At 49.4% G+C, this 17,172-nt stretch overlaps 1 protein-coding gene across 5 annotated transcripts in view; it reads left to right on the top strand.

Moving 5' to 3' along the window:
• The window catches only part of FARP1 (FERM, ARH/RhoGEF and pleckstrin domain protein 1), a 352,772-nt gene that overhangs the window by 328,297 nt on the left and 7,303 nt on the right, over positions 1–17,172 (top strand). For all 5 annotated transcript variants that reach the window (XM_066238046.1, XM_066238050.1, XM_066238049.1 and 2 more), the window contains 7 exons: positions 1,843–2,080; positions 6,792–6,922; positions 13,476–13,544; positions 13,782–13,871; positions 14,564–14,646; positions 14,724–14,836; positions 15,366–15,532. In XM_066238046.1, the coding sequence (XP_066094143.1) occupies positions 1,843–2,080; positions 6,792–6,922; positions 13,476–13,544; positions 13,782–13,871; positions 14,564–14,646; positions 14,724–14,836; positions 15,366–15,532 (891 nt within the window). The remainder of the gene's footprint in view (positions 1–1,842; positions 2,081–6,791; positions 6,923–13,475; positions 13,545–13,781; positions 13,872–14,563; positions 14,647–14,723; positions 14,837–15,365; positions 15,533–17,172) is intronic.

The following is a 17,172-nucleotide window of genomic DNA, read 5'->3' as shown; positions in this document are numbered from 1 at the left end:
CCTGAAGGGTGAGGTGAGGCTAGGGGTGGGGGCGTGTTTTAGGAGAGGATTGTCATATGCAGAGGCTCAGGCATATTCGAGTGTAGATTGCTCTGTGCGTGGCCCTGGGTAAGTAGCAAGAGATGGTCATGGAACGGCAGGAAGGATTACATCCTAAGAGCCCTTATGCACCCTACTGAAGACTGGAGGTTGACCCAGGATGGTCGGAGCTCTTGTTGTGTCCACTCAGTTAAATTCTAAGAAGTTTGTTTGATAGCTGATATGCAATAGGTGGAGGGATGGGGGTGGTAGCAGAGATTCCAGTGGAGACACCACTACACTGGATGGCAGCAGGCTTGAAACCCTGCAGATGAAGGCAGGAACAGGTTTGCTGGGTTTAGGAGGTAGAATTGGTAGGACTTGGTGAAGGATTCAGAAAATGAGGGAATCCAGAATGTTCTCCAAGATCTTCGGTCCTGAGTAACTGGCTGATGGAGGCACCAGTCCTGAGGTTAGAGAATCACGGGTGGCCCCAGGTGAGGCAGAAGGTGTTGTGTTTGTGAGTTAGAGAATCATAGGTGGCCCCTGGTGAGGCAGAAGGCGTTGTGTTTGTGAGTGGCTTCCCTGCGTCTCTGGCTGTGCCTGGAGCGTGGGCGTGGCGGTGCTGGGGTCAGGAGCTGAGGTGTGGGGGTTGGTTGGCAGCAGCACACAGACGGTGAACCCCGTCCTGGAAAGTACTGCTGTTCTCTACTCCTGGGTGTCGGCCGCTCCCTGCCCCGTTCGTACCCTGTCTGTCTGGAAGTGTCCTCCCTTGTACTTTTCCCCCACCTGCCCTGAGGAATTCATTCCTCCTTTCATGCTCTGCCATCAAACATTTTACCTTGCATCTGTCTCGACCACAGCTTGTTAAAGGTAAAAAATTGTCAACACTTCTTAAAGATGGTCAAGCAGGCTTTGCCCAGGACTGCTGGGATAGATGTAGGACCACTGCAACGGGACTTGGCAGTGAAGGGGGTCGATTGGGCTTAACTTTGAATACAGAGTGGGCAGCAGGAATTTATAGCCAAGGAGCAAGGAGGGTGGAAAACTACTAAGAGGAAACGTGCAGGGTGAGGGGGAATTCCAGCTGAAGACTGGCCAGGGCGGTCAGACATCCCTGAGGGATGGTGGTGGGAGGGGAGGAACCTGAGGTCGTGGATGGCCCGATACCAGCGTTGGGGGTTCTGGTAGCAGCCTTAGCAGGGTCCTTGCTAAAACTGGGTTTATAAGGAAGTGCACAGACAGACCTGGGAGAAGGTTCGGGAGCCTGACCAGCGCTTGGTCAAGCAAAGGGTCTTGCACAGACCCCAGAAGAGTAGAGAGCGTGTCTACTTCTCATCTAGCTCCCTGGAATCTGGCAAAATGGGTGGCTTGTGGCAGTCCCTCAGTTACTGTACCAGCAACTGGGGGGGAGGGATCAGAGCTATGTGTTTGTAACTGTAGGGCGCTATTGGGCAGCCCTGGTCTGCTTGTCATTTTGTGCCATGTACAAGGAAACCGCAGGCTCCTGTTCATTTATTTCCTCTCAGTTTTGCCTTCTTGATTTTTAAAGAACATTTACACCTCTAATATTGCATGTCTGTCTCCTGATTTTTAAACCCTATGTATTAAAGTATTGCTCAATACTTTTAATAGCGCGTTTTATTTCACCCTAAGAACGTAACATGATGAAATAAATCATGAGATTTGAAAAATGTGAAATTTAATGAAATGGAGGAAAGTGGAGGCGAGCTCATTTCCGAAAGTCAGCGGGCGGACGAGGTGCACATTCAGTTCCAGCTGTGCAGGACGCCCTCCCTCACCCTCGTCTTTTGCCCCCACCAGCAACTGGCGGCTCACCTGTGGAAGCACGGCGAGGCTTTGGAGGCGCTGGAGACCAGCATCAGGAGCTCCCGGCGGCTGGAGAACTTGTGCAGAGACTTCGAGCTGCAGAAGGTGTGCTACCTACCGCTCAACACCTTCTTCCTGCGCCCGCTGCACCGGCTCATGCACTACAAGCAGGTCCTGGAGCGGCTGTGCAAACATCACCCCCCCAACCACTCCGACTTCAGGGACTGCCGAGGTGAGCCCCACCAGACCCAGGTCTGTCTGCAGGGACGGGGCTCCTCGGGGAAGAGCTCTGTTGATACTCTGTCCCAGGTTTTCATGATCATGCAGGGCAGGCACTGCGTTTTAGTACCTGGTCAAGTATTTTCTGGAGAAAACCAATTTATCTCTTGGTTTTTCCATAAAGAAAATGCTGATCATTAAGACCGTTTTTGTCCTTTCCTTTTTGCATGCGTTTTCTCCTTTGATCCTGGGTGGTTTCGTGCAAAGAACCCTGGGGGAGCTACAGGTGGTGCCCCCAACCTTTCCCCTACATACATGGTTGAAACTCATCAGTTCTTTCTTGGACTGGCTGCAGAAAATGGCTCTTAATAAATAGTGCTCCTTGCTGCTGGGCATTGGCAATGTGCAGGTCACCTTACTATGCACTTCACCTGAATTCTTAATCTTTCCAGTTCATCTGCAAGGCAGGGGTGAGCTCATTTTACTTATGGGGGGTACTGTAACCAGAGGGTTAGGGAACCTGTCCAGAGTCACACAGCTGGAAAGTAAATAACTTGTAGCCTAAACCCAGAACCCGTGTTCTTAACAACCCTACCCTCATGATGATATAGCCATTGTCACTCACTCAGCTCCTGGGCCAGGTGTCTTACTAATGTGAACACCTTTACTCCTTTAACACCTCCATGAAATAAGTGTTATCCCATTTTATAGATAAGAAAGCTGAGGCTCAGAGGAGGTAAGAGACTTGTGTCACTCAGTTAGCAAAAGGTGAGGGCTGGTATTCCAGACCATGCTTTTTTCACTGTGCTGCACATCATTGTTTAGAACCTAAGTCATCCGTCTCATGTGATAAGTGTCTGTTAATGTGTACACCCCCAGCCTGGACTGTCAGTCTCTCAAGGGCTAGGAAGCTACGGTCTGATGCTGTGTCCCCTACACTCTTCAGCCAGGTTCGTGGCTTTTGACAGTTACACAAATTTGCTATTCCTCTAGTATGTCAAGCCTGTTTCTCTCACCTAAAATATTATAAACACTTCCCATCTCTTAGACTGCCTGTATTCTCATTTTCTTTCTTTTTTTTTCTTTCTTTCTCTCTGTCTCTCTTCCTCCCTCCCTTGCTGAGAACCAGCCCAGCTATAATTTCAGGTCCTGAGTGGGAACAGCCTGGAATTAAGAAAATAGGCTTAAAGAGAAATAGGAGGAGTTCGGAGGACTCTGCAAGGATGCAGAAGATTGCTTGCAAAAAGCGAGTCTCCAGCCCCCTACCTGCTTTATTTATAGGGCAAAGTAAGGTCATTAGCAAATCAAAGAGATCATTAAAACAAAGTCACATTTCCAAAGCAACCCAAGTATTCTCCCAAGTGCAGAAAACCCCCACCATGCATAACATCTTATCTTCACAAAACAAAGGATTAAAAGAAAACTGCCTCCAGTCTCTCTCCAAGGGACATGGAGGATAGGAGAGCAGAAATAATTCAGCATCCCAGCTAACATGGAGGTGTGGAGAAAAACTTAGCTTTTAGCAACTTCACCAAGCAAGTGAGGTGGGGGGTTGGGATGAGTTCAAATACTCAGCTTTATAACCAATATGGAGGAGTCGGGGAGGGGGAGAACTTAGCCTTTTGCTAAGCCTTGAACTTACAAAGGCTTTGCCACTTGTAGTCTCCCACATTCCCTCTTTCCCTCCCTCCCTACCTTCCTACCTTCCTTCATTTCTTTCTTTCCTTGTGTCTGTCTGTCTCTCTTTTTTTTAATGAGAGCAGGGGAGATAGTGAGACAGACTCCCACATACACCTTGACCAGGATCCACCCAATAACCCTCATCTGGGGCCAATGCTTGAATTAACCGAGCTATCATCAATGCCTGGGGCCATCCCTCAAGCCAGTTGAGCCACTGGCTGCAGGAGGGGAAGAGAAAAGAACAGGGAGATGGAGGGGAGTGAAAGCAGATGGTCGTTTCTCCTGTGTGCCTTGACTGGGAATTGAACCCAGGATGTCCACACACCAGGCCAATGCTTTATCCACTGAGCAAACCGGCCAGGACCTGTATTCTCATTTTCTAAATGTATTTCTTTTTTGCTTAAAACCTGTGACACTCAGTTTCCTCAGGCTAGTCAAAATTCTTCATGATCTGACCACCAACCAATCACAGATGTGCATTGGACACCTGCTGTGGACCCAGTATACTAGAAAGAATGGGATGGATGTGGTCTCTACCCATACAATTCACTAGTAGGCATAGGGGCGGTTACCTGGACAGTAACAGTAGGGTTGTGGCTTCTGAGCCAGCCTTTCAGGCTTTGTGGGGGTTTGCTGAGGGAAAGGATTATCTAAGTTTAGGGCAAGAACAGTGTTTTTCAATCACCTGCCCACCTATTTTGTGCCTATCCACGAAAGAGTTAACCCATCCTGATGCTGTATGAAGATTAGGGTGAATAACTCTTTCATGACTGGCAGTTGAAAACACTGGGCTAGAGGTAGTTGTCTTAAATGTGGGCAGGTGTGGAGCATAGAGTTGTGAACTGCACATACAGAGGCCCAAAGGGTACAGAGACTATGGGACAATCTAGGTCAGTGTTTTTCTTTATATATATAAAGAAATTTATATATATATATATATAAAGAAATTTATATTTATATATATATATTTATATATATAAATTACATGTTTTGTTAATATCTCCAATTCCAATTAGATCAGTTTTTCAACTGCCGGTCCGTGGACCAGTCTGCCAAAAATTTCACACCGGCCCATGAAAGATTTAACCACACTGATGTTGTATGAAATTATAGACCCAATGATCTTAGTCAAATTCGCTTATGCTCAGGGTGATTTCTGCCTTAGCAGTCTGCAAAATATTCCTCCTACTTTCACCAGTCCCCAAGTGTAACAAGGTTGAAAAGCACCGCTCCAGGCGGTAGAAGTTCTGTGTCACTGCGGAGGGGACAGCAGTAGAGACAGGCAGGGAAAGTAAGCAGAGACCAGGTCTCACAGGGTCTCATAAACCCTACTGTACCTCAGCCTGAGAGTAAAAGGAAAACATGAAGGATTTTAAGGAGGGGCATGGTGATGTGGGGCCTGTTCTAGAAAAGTCATTGTTGGTATCTAGAATGTATAGAAAACGCCTACAAATTGGTTTTAAAAAGATAACCCAAGAATTGCCATTGGCACTTCACAGAAGAAGAAGAGAAATGACTCACGACGGGGTTTTGGTTTACTGCAGACTCAGCCTTTAAGGCACACCCTGGCGCTTCATGCCTGTGGCTGGTATATTCTATCCCTTCTGCTGGTGTCGTTGCCACCACCTCCTTGTCCTTTCCTGCACAGTGTTCCTCCTCCTTTAAGCCTCAGTTCCTCCCGACCTTCAGGGTTGTATGACCTTCCCCACCTGTCTACCTAGCTCCGTCATATGGGCGTTGCCTACACAGGCTGACCTGGAGCCATCCCAGTGCTGAGGACTCAGAGCTGTACAGGTGTGTTGTGCAGGACAGTGACAGACAGCTTTAGTATTTTCATGTGCTATCCTTGGCTGACTTGCCCCATTTGCCTTTTACTAAACAGTCCCCAGTAGGAAAAGTCTATCCTTGATAATAAAATGGAGAAAGCATTCGTTATATAGCTTGAACCGTGTGTCGACATCATTTAAAGAAGGCCGGGGAAATCAGAGTGTACCTGAACATACACTTCCTGAACATCAGGGATGAAGAGTGTCGAGACCTAGGGACCAGCTGCCATCTTTGTTCTCTTAGAGGCTCCTCACCCCACACCCACTGGGCGTCTGGTGCCCAGGAACTGTTCATTGGACTGAGTCGGCTGGTAATGTCTAAGGCTGAGCCTGTGTTTGGGTTTGTCGCTCTGGCTTAGGCAGAGCATTCTGTGACAAGCCAGGCAGCGTTTCATTTGCATCCGCGGGGAGAAAGCAAGAAAAGGAAATGCTTCTTCTGTTCCACAGTTGAGATGCTGCCGTGAAGGAGGTGCTCAGTTTTCTGATGATTGAAGTTCAGTTGACAAGGATTTCTTGCTTTCTGAAAAACCCAAATGCTCAGCTACAGTGGCTTTGCATGCGACACAAACTTGTACTAATTGGGCATTAGCTCCTTGTACGTATTGGATGCCGACCAGTATAAGGGAGATGTGCCCATATTGCAAAGTTTCCTTTTACAGGTAGTCTTTGCACCCATCGTGGTGAACAGTATGATTTCTGTGGAAGGTTATGCTGGGGAGTGCTGGAATGAATGTTGATTGCTCAGAAGTGGCACCGTCAGTCAGACTCTCTCCCCAGAAGACCCCGCTTTTGCCCCAGATTTTCCTGTGGCCTCTCTGCACGCTGTGCTTGCCAGAGAAGTGGGGGGGGAGATAAAAGAACTCTGCCCTGAGGACAGAATTCTAGGTACTTTTATCCTCCTGCAATTTTCCCTCTATGCCAACAAGCAATCCTAATGGGAGGGCCGCTGTTTACCATGTAGCTATGAAGAGCTCATTCACGTTTTCAGGATGTTTTGGGGAAATTCAAATCAAATAAAAATGTATACATAGAGTAAAGCAAATCATTCAGTTTTTATTCGTGAAAAATAGCAGGGTTTCCCCTAGAAGGACAGTATGTAACATGATCCGCCTACCGGAAGGATATTACTCTGCAGAACTGAGCTTGAAAAGGTTGGGGACAGGGACAGAGAAGCCCGGCCTCTGGCTCAGGCTGCGGTCTGTGTGTTTCCTCCGTTAGCCGCGCTGGCAGAGATCACGGAGATGGTGGCACAGCTTCACGGTGCGATGATCAAGATGGAGAATTTCCAGAAGCTGCATGAGCTCAAGAAAGACTTGATTGGCATCGACAATCTTGTGATTCCAGGAAGGGTAAGCAGCTGTGCTCTCTTTTGCGCTGGAGGTTAGAGCCAGACAAGTGACATTTAAGTGACTTAAATTTGAACGTTTTGAATAGAGATGCTCCAAGTGAAACTATCCTCCCTCTGAAGTGGCTTCCTTCAACTGGGGGGATAATTGGGGGGAAAAACCTTGAATATTATAGTGTCATTCGAAAATTCTGTGTTAGAAGGAGATGAAAGCCTTTGACCTCCTTTTTCTCCTTATTAGTTGATTTGTTCATTTACTTTTCTTCCCTATCGTATTCTGAGACAATTTGAGATAGCTTATTTGTTAAAATTTAGGTAAATGAAAATGGAGGATAAAATTATTTTTGATTGGGTCAAATAGTGATATAAAGACAAAGGAAGCCTGACCAGGCAGTGGTGCAGTGGATAGAGCATCTGACTGGGATGCGAAGGACCCAGGTTCGAAACCCCAAGGTCGCTGGCTTGAGCACAGGCTCACCAGCTTGAGTGTGGGGTCACTGGCTTGAGTGTGGGATCATAGACATGACCCCACAGTTGCTGGCTTGAGCTAGGGGTCACTTGCTCTGCTGTAGCCCCCCAGTCAAGGCACATATGAGAAAGCAATCAATGAACAACTAAGGAGCCACAACGAAGAATTGATGCTTCTCATCTCTCTCCCTTCCTGTCTGTCTCTCTCTGTGTCACAAAAAAAAAAAAAAAAAAAAAAAACAGAGGAAAATTTATTGCCTAAAAGCATGCTATAAATTACCGTGTAAGTATGAAAACTATTTTTTTTCTTCTTTTCCAAGGGAGAGGAGGGGATAAACAGACTCCTGCATGTGCCCCAACCAGAATCCACCCAGCAACCCCCATCTGGGACCAATGCTCTGCCCACCTGGAGCCATGTTTTAGCACCTGCGGTGGAGGCTCCATGCAGCCATCCTCAGTGCCTAGGGCCCATGCGCTGGGACCAATCAAGCATGGCTGTGGGAGGCAAAGAAAGAGAGAATGGGGAGGTGGGGATGGAGAAGCAGATGGGCGCTTCTCTTGCGTGCCCTGACCGGGAATCAAACCTGGGACATCCCTATGCTGGGCCCCCGCTCTACCACTGAGCCAACCGGCAAGAGCCAAAAACTATTTTTTTTTGGTACTTTTCTGAAGCTGGTAATGGGGAGGCAGTCAGACAGACTCCCGCATGCGCCTGACCAGGATCCACCTGGCACGCCCACCAGGGGGCGATGCTCTGTTGCGACCAGAGCCACTCTAGCGCCTGGGGCAGAGGCCAAGGAGCCATCCCCAGTGCCCGGGCCATCTTTTGCTCCAATAGAGCTTCGGCTGCGGGAGGGGAAGAGAGAGACAGAGAGGAAGGAGAGGGGGAGGGGTGAAGAAGCTGATGGGCGCCTCTTCTGTGTGCCCTGGCCGGGAATCGAACCTGGGACTTCCGCATGCCAGGACGACGCTCTACCACTGAGCCAACCGGCCAGGGCCCAAAAACTATTTTTAAAAGATGCAATTTCTTGTACACAGTGTAATTTTAATTAGGAATTAAAAACCCGTTTTAGCCAGAACGTGACTCTGGGTGAAGTGCTTGGCTGTTCCCCTCGTCGGTAGTGAAGCAGGGCCCTGTTGCATCAACCTGCTTCTTCCAGGCCAGCGGGGAGTTTCAAAGATACAACACAGCCTGCCTTTTCTCACTTCTCTTCCTAAGAATCAAAACTAATTGTCAGCTGATGCATCTCATCAGCTCTCTCTGTGGGATCTTTCTCCTATAGCTCCCTGATTCCATTACCCCAGGTTCAGAAGGGAATTTTAGTCTCTGATCTGCTGTATACCTGCCTTAACTTTCACACAAGTTTCCATTTTGCCGGGAGCTCTCAGTCTCATCTGACAGGTTGCCCTGGAAACTAAACCTGTGTAGCTTAGGAAAGATGCAGGAATATCTCTATGCATTCGGTATATTTCTTAGGAAGCCTAATTGCAGAAATGACCAAAAACCAGTTGTGAAAGGTTGTCAGGAGAGTTATGGGGTAAGTGCTGGGTGGAAATTAAAGCTGGGATTTGCTTCAGCTCTGCTGGTGAGAAAATTCCACCAGGCCTCAGCACACAATAACCACCTTTACCCATCTATGCAGAACTCAATAAAGCCCTGTGGACTCAATGTAATTTTCTCTTAACTTTGGGCGTTAAATTTAACATCTTATGCTGTTTGGCGGCAGACAGACCATTTGTAAAGCAATTATTTTGAGGAAAGGTTCCCATGGCGCTATGAAAAGAGCATTTGGCTTGAAGTTGGTGGCCCTGGGTTCAAATTTGAGCTCCGCCAGAGCTGGGATGTTTCACCAGCTGGAACATTCCTTCTCTTGTGTAACATGGGATCATACCTTTCCTTCCTAGGGCACGAGGATTGAATGAGACTTAATGTGTAAAACTAATACAATGAATAGGAATTCTTTTCCCCTCCCCCTACCTCCATTTCTTTGAAGGGACTAAGGATATACTCTCTCTGTTTTTGATTACATAGCATAGCATCAATCAAATATGGGCTTCATCACTCATAACTGACCAGGTGATTTGGTGCAAGTTTCAAATCATTTTGCTTTTCAGTTTCCTCATCTGATAATGGTGATGACTATATTGAATTCACAGGCTCACCTATGGAGCTAATATATGCAAGCAGCATATAGGAGGCACCTACCACACGCTAAATTAAAGGTCACTTATTTGTAAAGGTCAGAACGGGGATGCTGGTTACTAACCGCAGACCTGCCTTATTTGCATATTCTCTCACTCATCGTCTGGCTTCACAGCCATTCACTGTTTTTTTGTTTGTTTGTTTGTTTTAAATGAGAGAAGGGGAGATAGAGAGACAGACTCCTGCATGCACCCTGACCTGGATCCACTTTACAACCCCAGTATGGGGTAGATGTTTGAATCAACTGAGCTATCCTCCGGGCCCACAGCAGAAGCTCGACCAGACCAGTCAAGCTACTGACTGCGAGAGGGGAAGAGAGACAGGAAAGGGAGAGGAAGAGAAGCAGATGGCTGCTTCTCATGTGCCCTGACTGGGGATAGGACCCAGGATGTCCACGTGCAGGGTTGATGCTCTATCCACTAAGCCAACCGGCCAGGGCCATCATTCACTGTTTCAAATCCACCTTGAGCGACAGGAGAAAGAGGACTCAGGCCCTCAGAGGGGCGAGTTCTAAGATGGAGCATTCCACACACCAAGGCCAATTGATTATCATTAATTAATTTTAAATTAACAAATAACCTAAGTGGGTGGAAGGGTGGCTCTGAAAGATTTGTCTTCAGGTGGAATTTGCAAACTGAAATTTAAAGGTAAGCAGATAGGCCCTGGCCGGTTGGCTCAGCGGTAAAGCGTCGGCCTGGCATGCAGGGGACCCGGGTTCGATTCCTGGCCAGGGCACATAGGAGAAGCGCCCATTTGCTTCTCCATCCCCCCCCCTTCCTCTCTGTCTCTCTCTTCCCCTCCCGCAGCCAAGGCTCCATTGGAGCAAAGATGGCCCGGGCGCTGGGGATGGCTTCTTGGCCTCTGCCCCAGGTGCTAGAGTGGCTCTGGTTGTGGCAGAGCGATGCCCCAGAGGGGCAGAGCATCGCCCCCTGGTGGCCAGAGCTTTGCCCCTGGTGGGCGTGCCGGGTGGATCCCGGTCGGGCACATGCGGGAGTCTGTCTGACTGTCTCTCCCCGTTTCCAGCTTCAGAAAAATACAAAAAATAAAAAATAAAAAATAAATAAAGGTAAGCAGATAATTTTAGGAACGCCCCCTAAACTGCCTGCAGTCTAATCCCTAACATGGCTTTTAGGCATCATCCTGCTCCACCAGCCCTCGGTCCAGTCCGGGATGGTATCATGTTCTGGAAGACTGGATTTTTCCCTGAGGCAAAAGGGCCCCAGCCCACTTTTGCCTGAGCCAGGGTCCCTACAGGTGTTTCTTTGTGTGCCTGAGAGAGTTTTTCTGGCCTGGCCTTCCACATTATAGGACCATGTTCTTTTTCATTGAACAAAACAGAACAGAAGCAGGGGTGGGGAGGCAGGGGGGTTATTTGGTTAAAACTCAGAGGCCTGGACATCTTTGGATGGATTTCCCTCCAGATGGAAGCAGCTTGAGCTTAAGGCTATTAGAGGCCTTTTCCTCTTTTCCTGTTCCAAAGTTTAAAAAAACAAAACAAAACTCATAAGCAAGAGACATTTTCCATCTCCAGCCCAGACACTGACATCTGAGTCCATGGCCCTTCTGCCCTCTGCCCCTGGTGCCCCTGGAACACAGGCAAGACCACGCTCCCTTTGCTTTTTGCAGTGAGTGTCTCCAGCTACCCTGGCTTCTTCCCGCTCAGGTTGTAGCTGAGATCCCCAAGATCTGATAGGAAATGCATGTGTTCCAGTGGCAACAAATGTGTGAGGTAGAAACAGGAGTAATAGCGGCACGTTAGGGTCACCACTCATTCTTGCTCTCTGGTACCCTTCAGTAATGAAAGCGGTCCCCTAGACACTATTTCCTCATACCATATTGTTTATGCCAACATCCATCTTACAGCCCTGCAAGAGTATATATTACTTTGCTGATTTCCAAACTATATCAGTGAAAATACTATCACACATTTCATAAAGTATCAAAGGGTTGTTATGCCACACAGATAGATGTGTATAGAATCAAATGAGTTAGCTAAGTTTCTATTCTTCACTCAGATGCTGATGGGAGCACAGAAGGACCTTGTGGCAGGTGTTCTAGGAATCTGTTGTAACAAACTTCCCCAGTAATTAGTGGCTGGAAACAGCCTTTTAGTATGTGTCATGGTTTTGGGCGTTAGGGACTGGGCAGGGCTCAGCAGGTGATTCTTCTGCTCTGTGTGGCATTGACAGAGGTTCCAGGTGGTCTGGTCTGGAAGGTCCAGGGCTGCCACCTGGCAGGGGTGGCTGGAGGCTGGGCTCAGCAGGGACTACAGAGAGCCCAGGAGGGGTCTCACTAGCCTGGATTCAGGTTGGTCTTACTGATTACATACATCTCCGTGTTCTCAAAGCATTTGTTTCCGAGAACATAGCAGAGGCTACGTGTAGTATGGCAACCTAGCCTCAGAGGTCACATGCCATTATTTCCGTGCGCTATTGGTCAAATCAGTCACCAGCTCACCCATTTCCAAGAGAAGAGGACAGAGACTGCACTTGTTACGGATGTCAAAGACTTTATAACTGTTTTAAAAGCAGAACTGGGGAAAACAGTACAGAGGTTCCTCAGTAAGATAACCATAGAATTTCTGTATGACCCAGCAGTTCCACTCCTGGGTATATTCCCAGAAGTTCCACTCCTGGGTATATTTGAACATCTTGAGAACAGATGTTCAAACGAAAGCTTGAACATGATTGTTCACGGCAACACTATTCACAGTAGCCAAAGGAGGAACAACCAAAATGTCCCATCACAGGTGAATGGGTAAACGAAATGTGGTCTATCTGTACAATGAAATGTTCAACCTCAGAAAGGAGTGAAGTTCTGACCCACACTACAATATGGATGAAACTTGAAAACATGCTCAGTGAATGAAGCCAGACATAAAAGACCACATATAAAGGATTCAAGTTATATGAAATACCCAGATGAGGCAAATCCAGAGAGTTATTTAAAAAAAAAAAAAAGAGAGATTGGTGGTTGCCAGGTGCTGAAGAAAGGGGAAATGGGGAGTGACTTCTTTATGGCACAGGGTTTCCTCTGGGTGATGAGAAGTTCTGGATCTAGACAGTAGCAATGGATGCATACTGTGAATGCACGGAAGGTCATGAGTGGTCAATCTAGTGTGTATTTTATCATGGTTTTTTAAAAATGATAGTTTTATGGTTTAAGTGGCCCCAAATGCTTTATACTTTCAAGAGTTTACTGTCTGAAAGGATGAGTTCCTTAGATACATTGCTTCTTGCTATTATCTTAGAATAGTTACTAGTTTTTGAGAACCAGTTTTATTTTATTTTTTTTAATTACTGGTTGATATTTAGAGAGAAGGAGAGAGAAAAAAATACCAAATTTGTTGCTCTACCCATTCTTGCATGCACTGGTTGATTCTTGTATGTGCCCTGCCCAGGGATCAAACCCGTAACCTTGGCATAGCTAGACAGTGCTCTAACCAAATGAGCTACCTGGCCAGGCCCAAGAACCAGAGTTTTAAGTCATGAGGAAGATGCCTGTAGTCACAGAACTCACCTATGGATTATCTGTCCTCCAGTCCCTTGCTGCCATCGTCTCTGGCCGGGTCCTTTCCCCTCCCTCGTAGTGGGAAGCCTGCAGGCCGGGGTTAAGTGCATAATTATGGGCCTGAGTGTGCACCAGCAGGCACACCATTGGATCTCTGCCTGCTGGTTTCCTCTGTTACTGGAGCCCATAGTAGTCCCTGCCTCACAGGTTCCCGAGGAGAAGAGCTTAGAGAAGGTGTAGCACAGCATTCAGTAAATAGATACTATATCACTATGATACTTAGCCTGAAAGGGACTGTGGCGTGGGGAAGCCAGATTCTCCATGTTGACCCATGTTTGCAGGCTCCCTGCCAACTGTTGGGGTGTTTTCTTTGCAGGAATTCATTCGCCTGGGAAGCCTCAGCAAGCTCTCTGGGAAGGGGCTTCAGCAGCGCATGTTCTTCCTGGTAAGTAGTGAGAGCTGTTAGTCCTCACTATGATCTGTGATCCGAAGGGTCACAGGGCTGGGCCTCTGCTGCCCGCGTGGGGGGCACCTAGGAGCCAGAGGGAGCCGTCAGAGCTGCTCAGACTGCCGTTGTGGAGATCAATGAATTGTCATGCAAGATTTTGAAAACAACTGTCTTCACCTTTTGGCTTCAAATGAAGCCAGTGCATCTCAGCCACCCTTGTTCTTGTTCTTCTAGTTCAATGACGTCTTGCTGTACACAAGCAGGGGTCTAACCATCTCGAATCAGTTTAAAGTCCACGGGCAGCTCCCACTCTATGGCATGACTGTGAGTATGCAGCGTGGGCATGAGATTGGGGCCTCTCCCCCTGGGCAGCCTCAGTTTGCAGGCCAGGCTAACGGGAGCGAGAGACCGTGACACGAGGAAGGAAAAGGAGAGCCCTGGCAAGGCAGTGAGAACGTCGCAGGCGTCACGGGAAACCCGGGCCTTGTCAGGGCTCCCCTAGAGGGCTCTGGGGCCCGGCGCCTCTTGAAAGGGGGATACATGATTATCTTGCTTCTAGAATCAAGTGAAAAGGAAAGATACTGTGGCCATGTGGGGTGGATTAGCCTCTCCCTGCCCTGTGCCTGGCCCCAGGGCCCTGAAAGACAGTCCTCGCTGTCCACGTGAAGTCACGGAACCCACACAAAGACCAGGGAGCCCTGTCCTTCCCCAGGAAGTGCCAGTGGGCAGGTCTCCTATGCTGTGACCTTGGTAGGCACATGCAGACAGGCCAGTCAGCCCGGGATGCTTTCCCTGGCTTTTCCCCACGTTCTCCTCAGTGGTTAGATAAAGGGGAGCTTATGGGTTCTGCCAAAAAAAACTCAGTGCCTTCTGATCTTTCTTTTCCCTCTCTCATTATGAATTTTTGTACTTGGTTCTCCCATCCTCCCAGCTGTAGCCACTTTAGTGAACGTGTGAAAAGGCATTAAGGGTCTTGCTCGGGTCTTGGCAGTAACCTGTGCACACTCGTCCCACAGATCGAGGAGAGCGAAGACGAGTGGGGCGTGCCCCACTGCCTCACCCTGCGGGGCCAGCGGCAGTCCATCGTCGTGGCCGCCAGGTAACTCGGGGGCCTCTTTACCTGGTTACCCTGCTCACCTGCGTGGTCTGGGAACCTGACGCCCGTCTCTTCCTCAGTTCCCGGTCTGAGATGGAGAAGTGGGTGGAGGACATCCAGATGGCCATAGATTTGGCAGAAAAAAGCAGCGGCCCCTCTCCCGAGTTCCTCGCCAGCAGCCCTCCTGACAACAGTAAGTGTGGGGAGCGCTCCTGGGCTGCCCGTGGGCCCGGGACTGGCTGTGCGGGCGGGCAGCGCTGGCCTGCAGAGGTGAGCGTCCTCGTGCATCCCAGTCACCTTGCCCGCTAGGCTGCGGAGCGTGGGCTACATTTGTATTTAAAGCTAAAAATCGAGGAAATTCCACTTCCTAAAAATATTAGAAAACCCCCTTAAAACTGATGGAGCAAGGACATCACCTTTTCTAGGCCAGCATTGCTGCTTGTCATACAGAATGTCAGTGTTTAGGGAGAGAAACAAGGCCGTTCACACTATGTCCAGTGCCCAGGTGTGGTAGGGGTTCCCTGGCTGAGGGACTGTCGGTCCCTGCAAACAGAGGGCTGCTGGTGTCATTTCCTGCTCCGGCTGCATGGGGGTCCCCAGGGCCACATCGCCTTGAATGCCCCCGACCGTCTAGGCCCGTTCAGTTCCCGGGAGGGGTCGGGGAAGGGCCTCTTCTTCTGGTGAGCACAGATCAAAGCGCTGCCTTTCGTCACACCCCGCAGAGTCCCCCGACGAGGCCGCCGTGGCCGACCAGGAGTCGGAGGACGACCTCAGTGCCTCGCGCACCTCGCTGGAGCGCCAGGCCCCCCACCGCGGCAACACCATGGTGCACGTGTGCTGGCACCGCAACACCAGCGTCTCCATGGTGGACTTCAGCGTGGCCGTGGAGGTACCAGCCGTGGGCCCGGCGGGTGGGGGCGGGGGAGGGCGCGGACAGGTCTTGGCCTTTTGCGCATCGGTGCTCACCGTCTCAGGGGTGCGAGCACACTGACCTCCTGGGAATGCGAGCACCTCTCTTGGCCTCATCCCCCCAGCCCGAGTTCCCTGGGCCATCTCCAGTTTCCGCTCATGGCGTCAGCCTTGGGGCAGAGACTGTCGTGTGTTTGGTGAGCCATGTGTCCGTGCCACAGAGGCCAAGAGACAGGTCCCCAGCGAAGGTGGGAGGATAGCTCCCAGCACTGAGGCGGCCACCTCCTGGAGCAGCCACCCCACATACACTGAGACCTGGTGCAGGGAGAGCCAGGGCCGTGTGTAGTTCATGAAGAACCACGGGGCGCTTCTCTGGGGGGGCTCTGGGAGCTGTCCTGAGAGTTGGCTTTGGTTGGGGGGCAGTCTCCCCGGAATGTGACTGAGTCTCTTGTAGAGCGCTCCAAACCCCATGCCCCAAGCATCCTCCAGTCCAGGTCCTCACATCCCTGACCTTTCAGAAAACATCCTATCCAGAAAGCTCTGGGACCGCTAAATTCTCGTCTTATCCCATCGGCAGAACTTGACCTAAGCTATTATAAGACCATTTATCCTGTTTCATATGAACGCTCGTGTTCCACCATATAATCACCCTGCTTGATTCTGGGCTGCTGCCCCTGTCCCCACTGCTGGGGTGCTCTGTAGTAGACACATGTGATTATCTCTCTAAAACTGAAAAAGTTATCAATTCCTAAGATGCCTGGCCCCAAAAATGTCAACGAAGAGACTGTGGCAAGAACAGCAGTGTGTTCCCTTTGTGTTGGGAACCTGTCGGGCATCTCTTGATGGGTAGTCTCTAGGGATTCCCTGAGATTGTTTTCTCTAAGTGACCTCAAGGTTCCATGGAGCTGCTTATTTCAGGGTGGCCTATTATAGTGTTTCTAAAACCTGTATCTGCTAAAACACTCTCAAGGGACACGTCTGAGGCACAGGGCCAGGGTGTGAGGCTCCCCCGGCTGTGCCTGGCCTCGGGTGGGCTGCAGTGACCGTCCCCTCTCCTCTGTACCCACAGGGTCAGCCTTTTCCCTCCTACCAAGCTCACTGGACTCAGCATTCTCCTTCCCTTTACCGTGGGTCTGTTTGCAAAGCGTGCCAGCCTTGATTTCTTCCAGGGGACAGAGCTCTTTCCAGCATGGAGGGGAGAGGGAAGAACCAGTGCCGCCTAAGAGTAATGAGATTGTCTGTCCAGTCTAGTCCACGGAAGCTGGTGGAAGTGCAACACGGGAGAGAGAATTTTACACTGACCTCTGTGGGGTGTATATGGTTAGGACTGTTGAGGTGTGGGTGTTTAGTAGGCTTGAAACCATTTTTTTTGTAAAGAGAGAGACAAACAGACAGGAAGGGATACAGATGGAAAGCATCAACTCAGGTTGTGGCACCTTAGTTGTTGTCCATTGATTGCTTTCTCTTGTGTGCCTTGACCAGGGGGCTCCAGCCAAGCCAGTGACCCCTTGCTCAAGCCAGCGACCTAGAGGTTTCAAACCTGGGTCCTCAGTGTCCCAGGCCAACACTCTATCTACTGCACCACTGCCTGGTCAGGCAAAACCTTCCTTTAATCTCCAG

This window comes from Saccopteryx bilineata, chromosome 6 (assembly GCF_036850765.1).
Source record: "Saccopteryx bilineata isolate mSacBil1 chromosome 6, mSacBil1_pri_phased_curated, whole genome shotgun sequence".
NCBI lineage: Eukaryota > Metazoa > Chordata > Mammalia > Chiroptera > Emballonuridae > Saccopteryx > Saccopteryx bilineata.
This window is presented reverse-complemented; position numbering and strand designations above follow the sequence as displayed.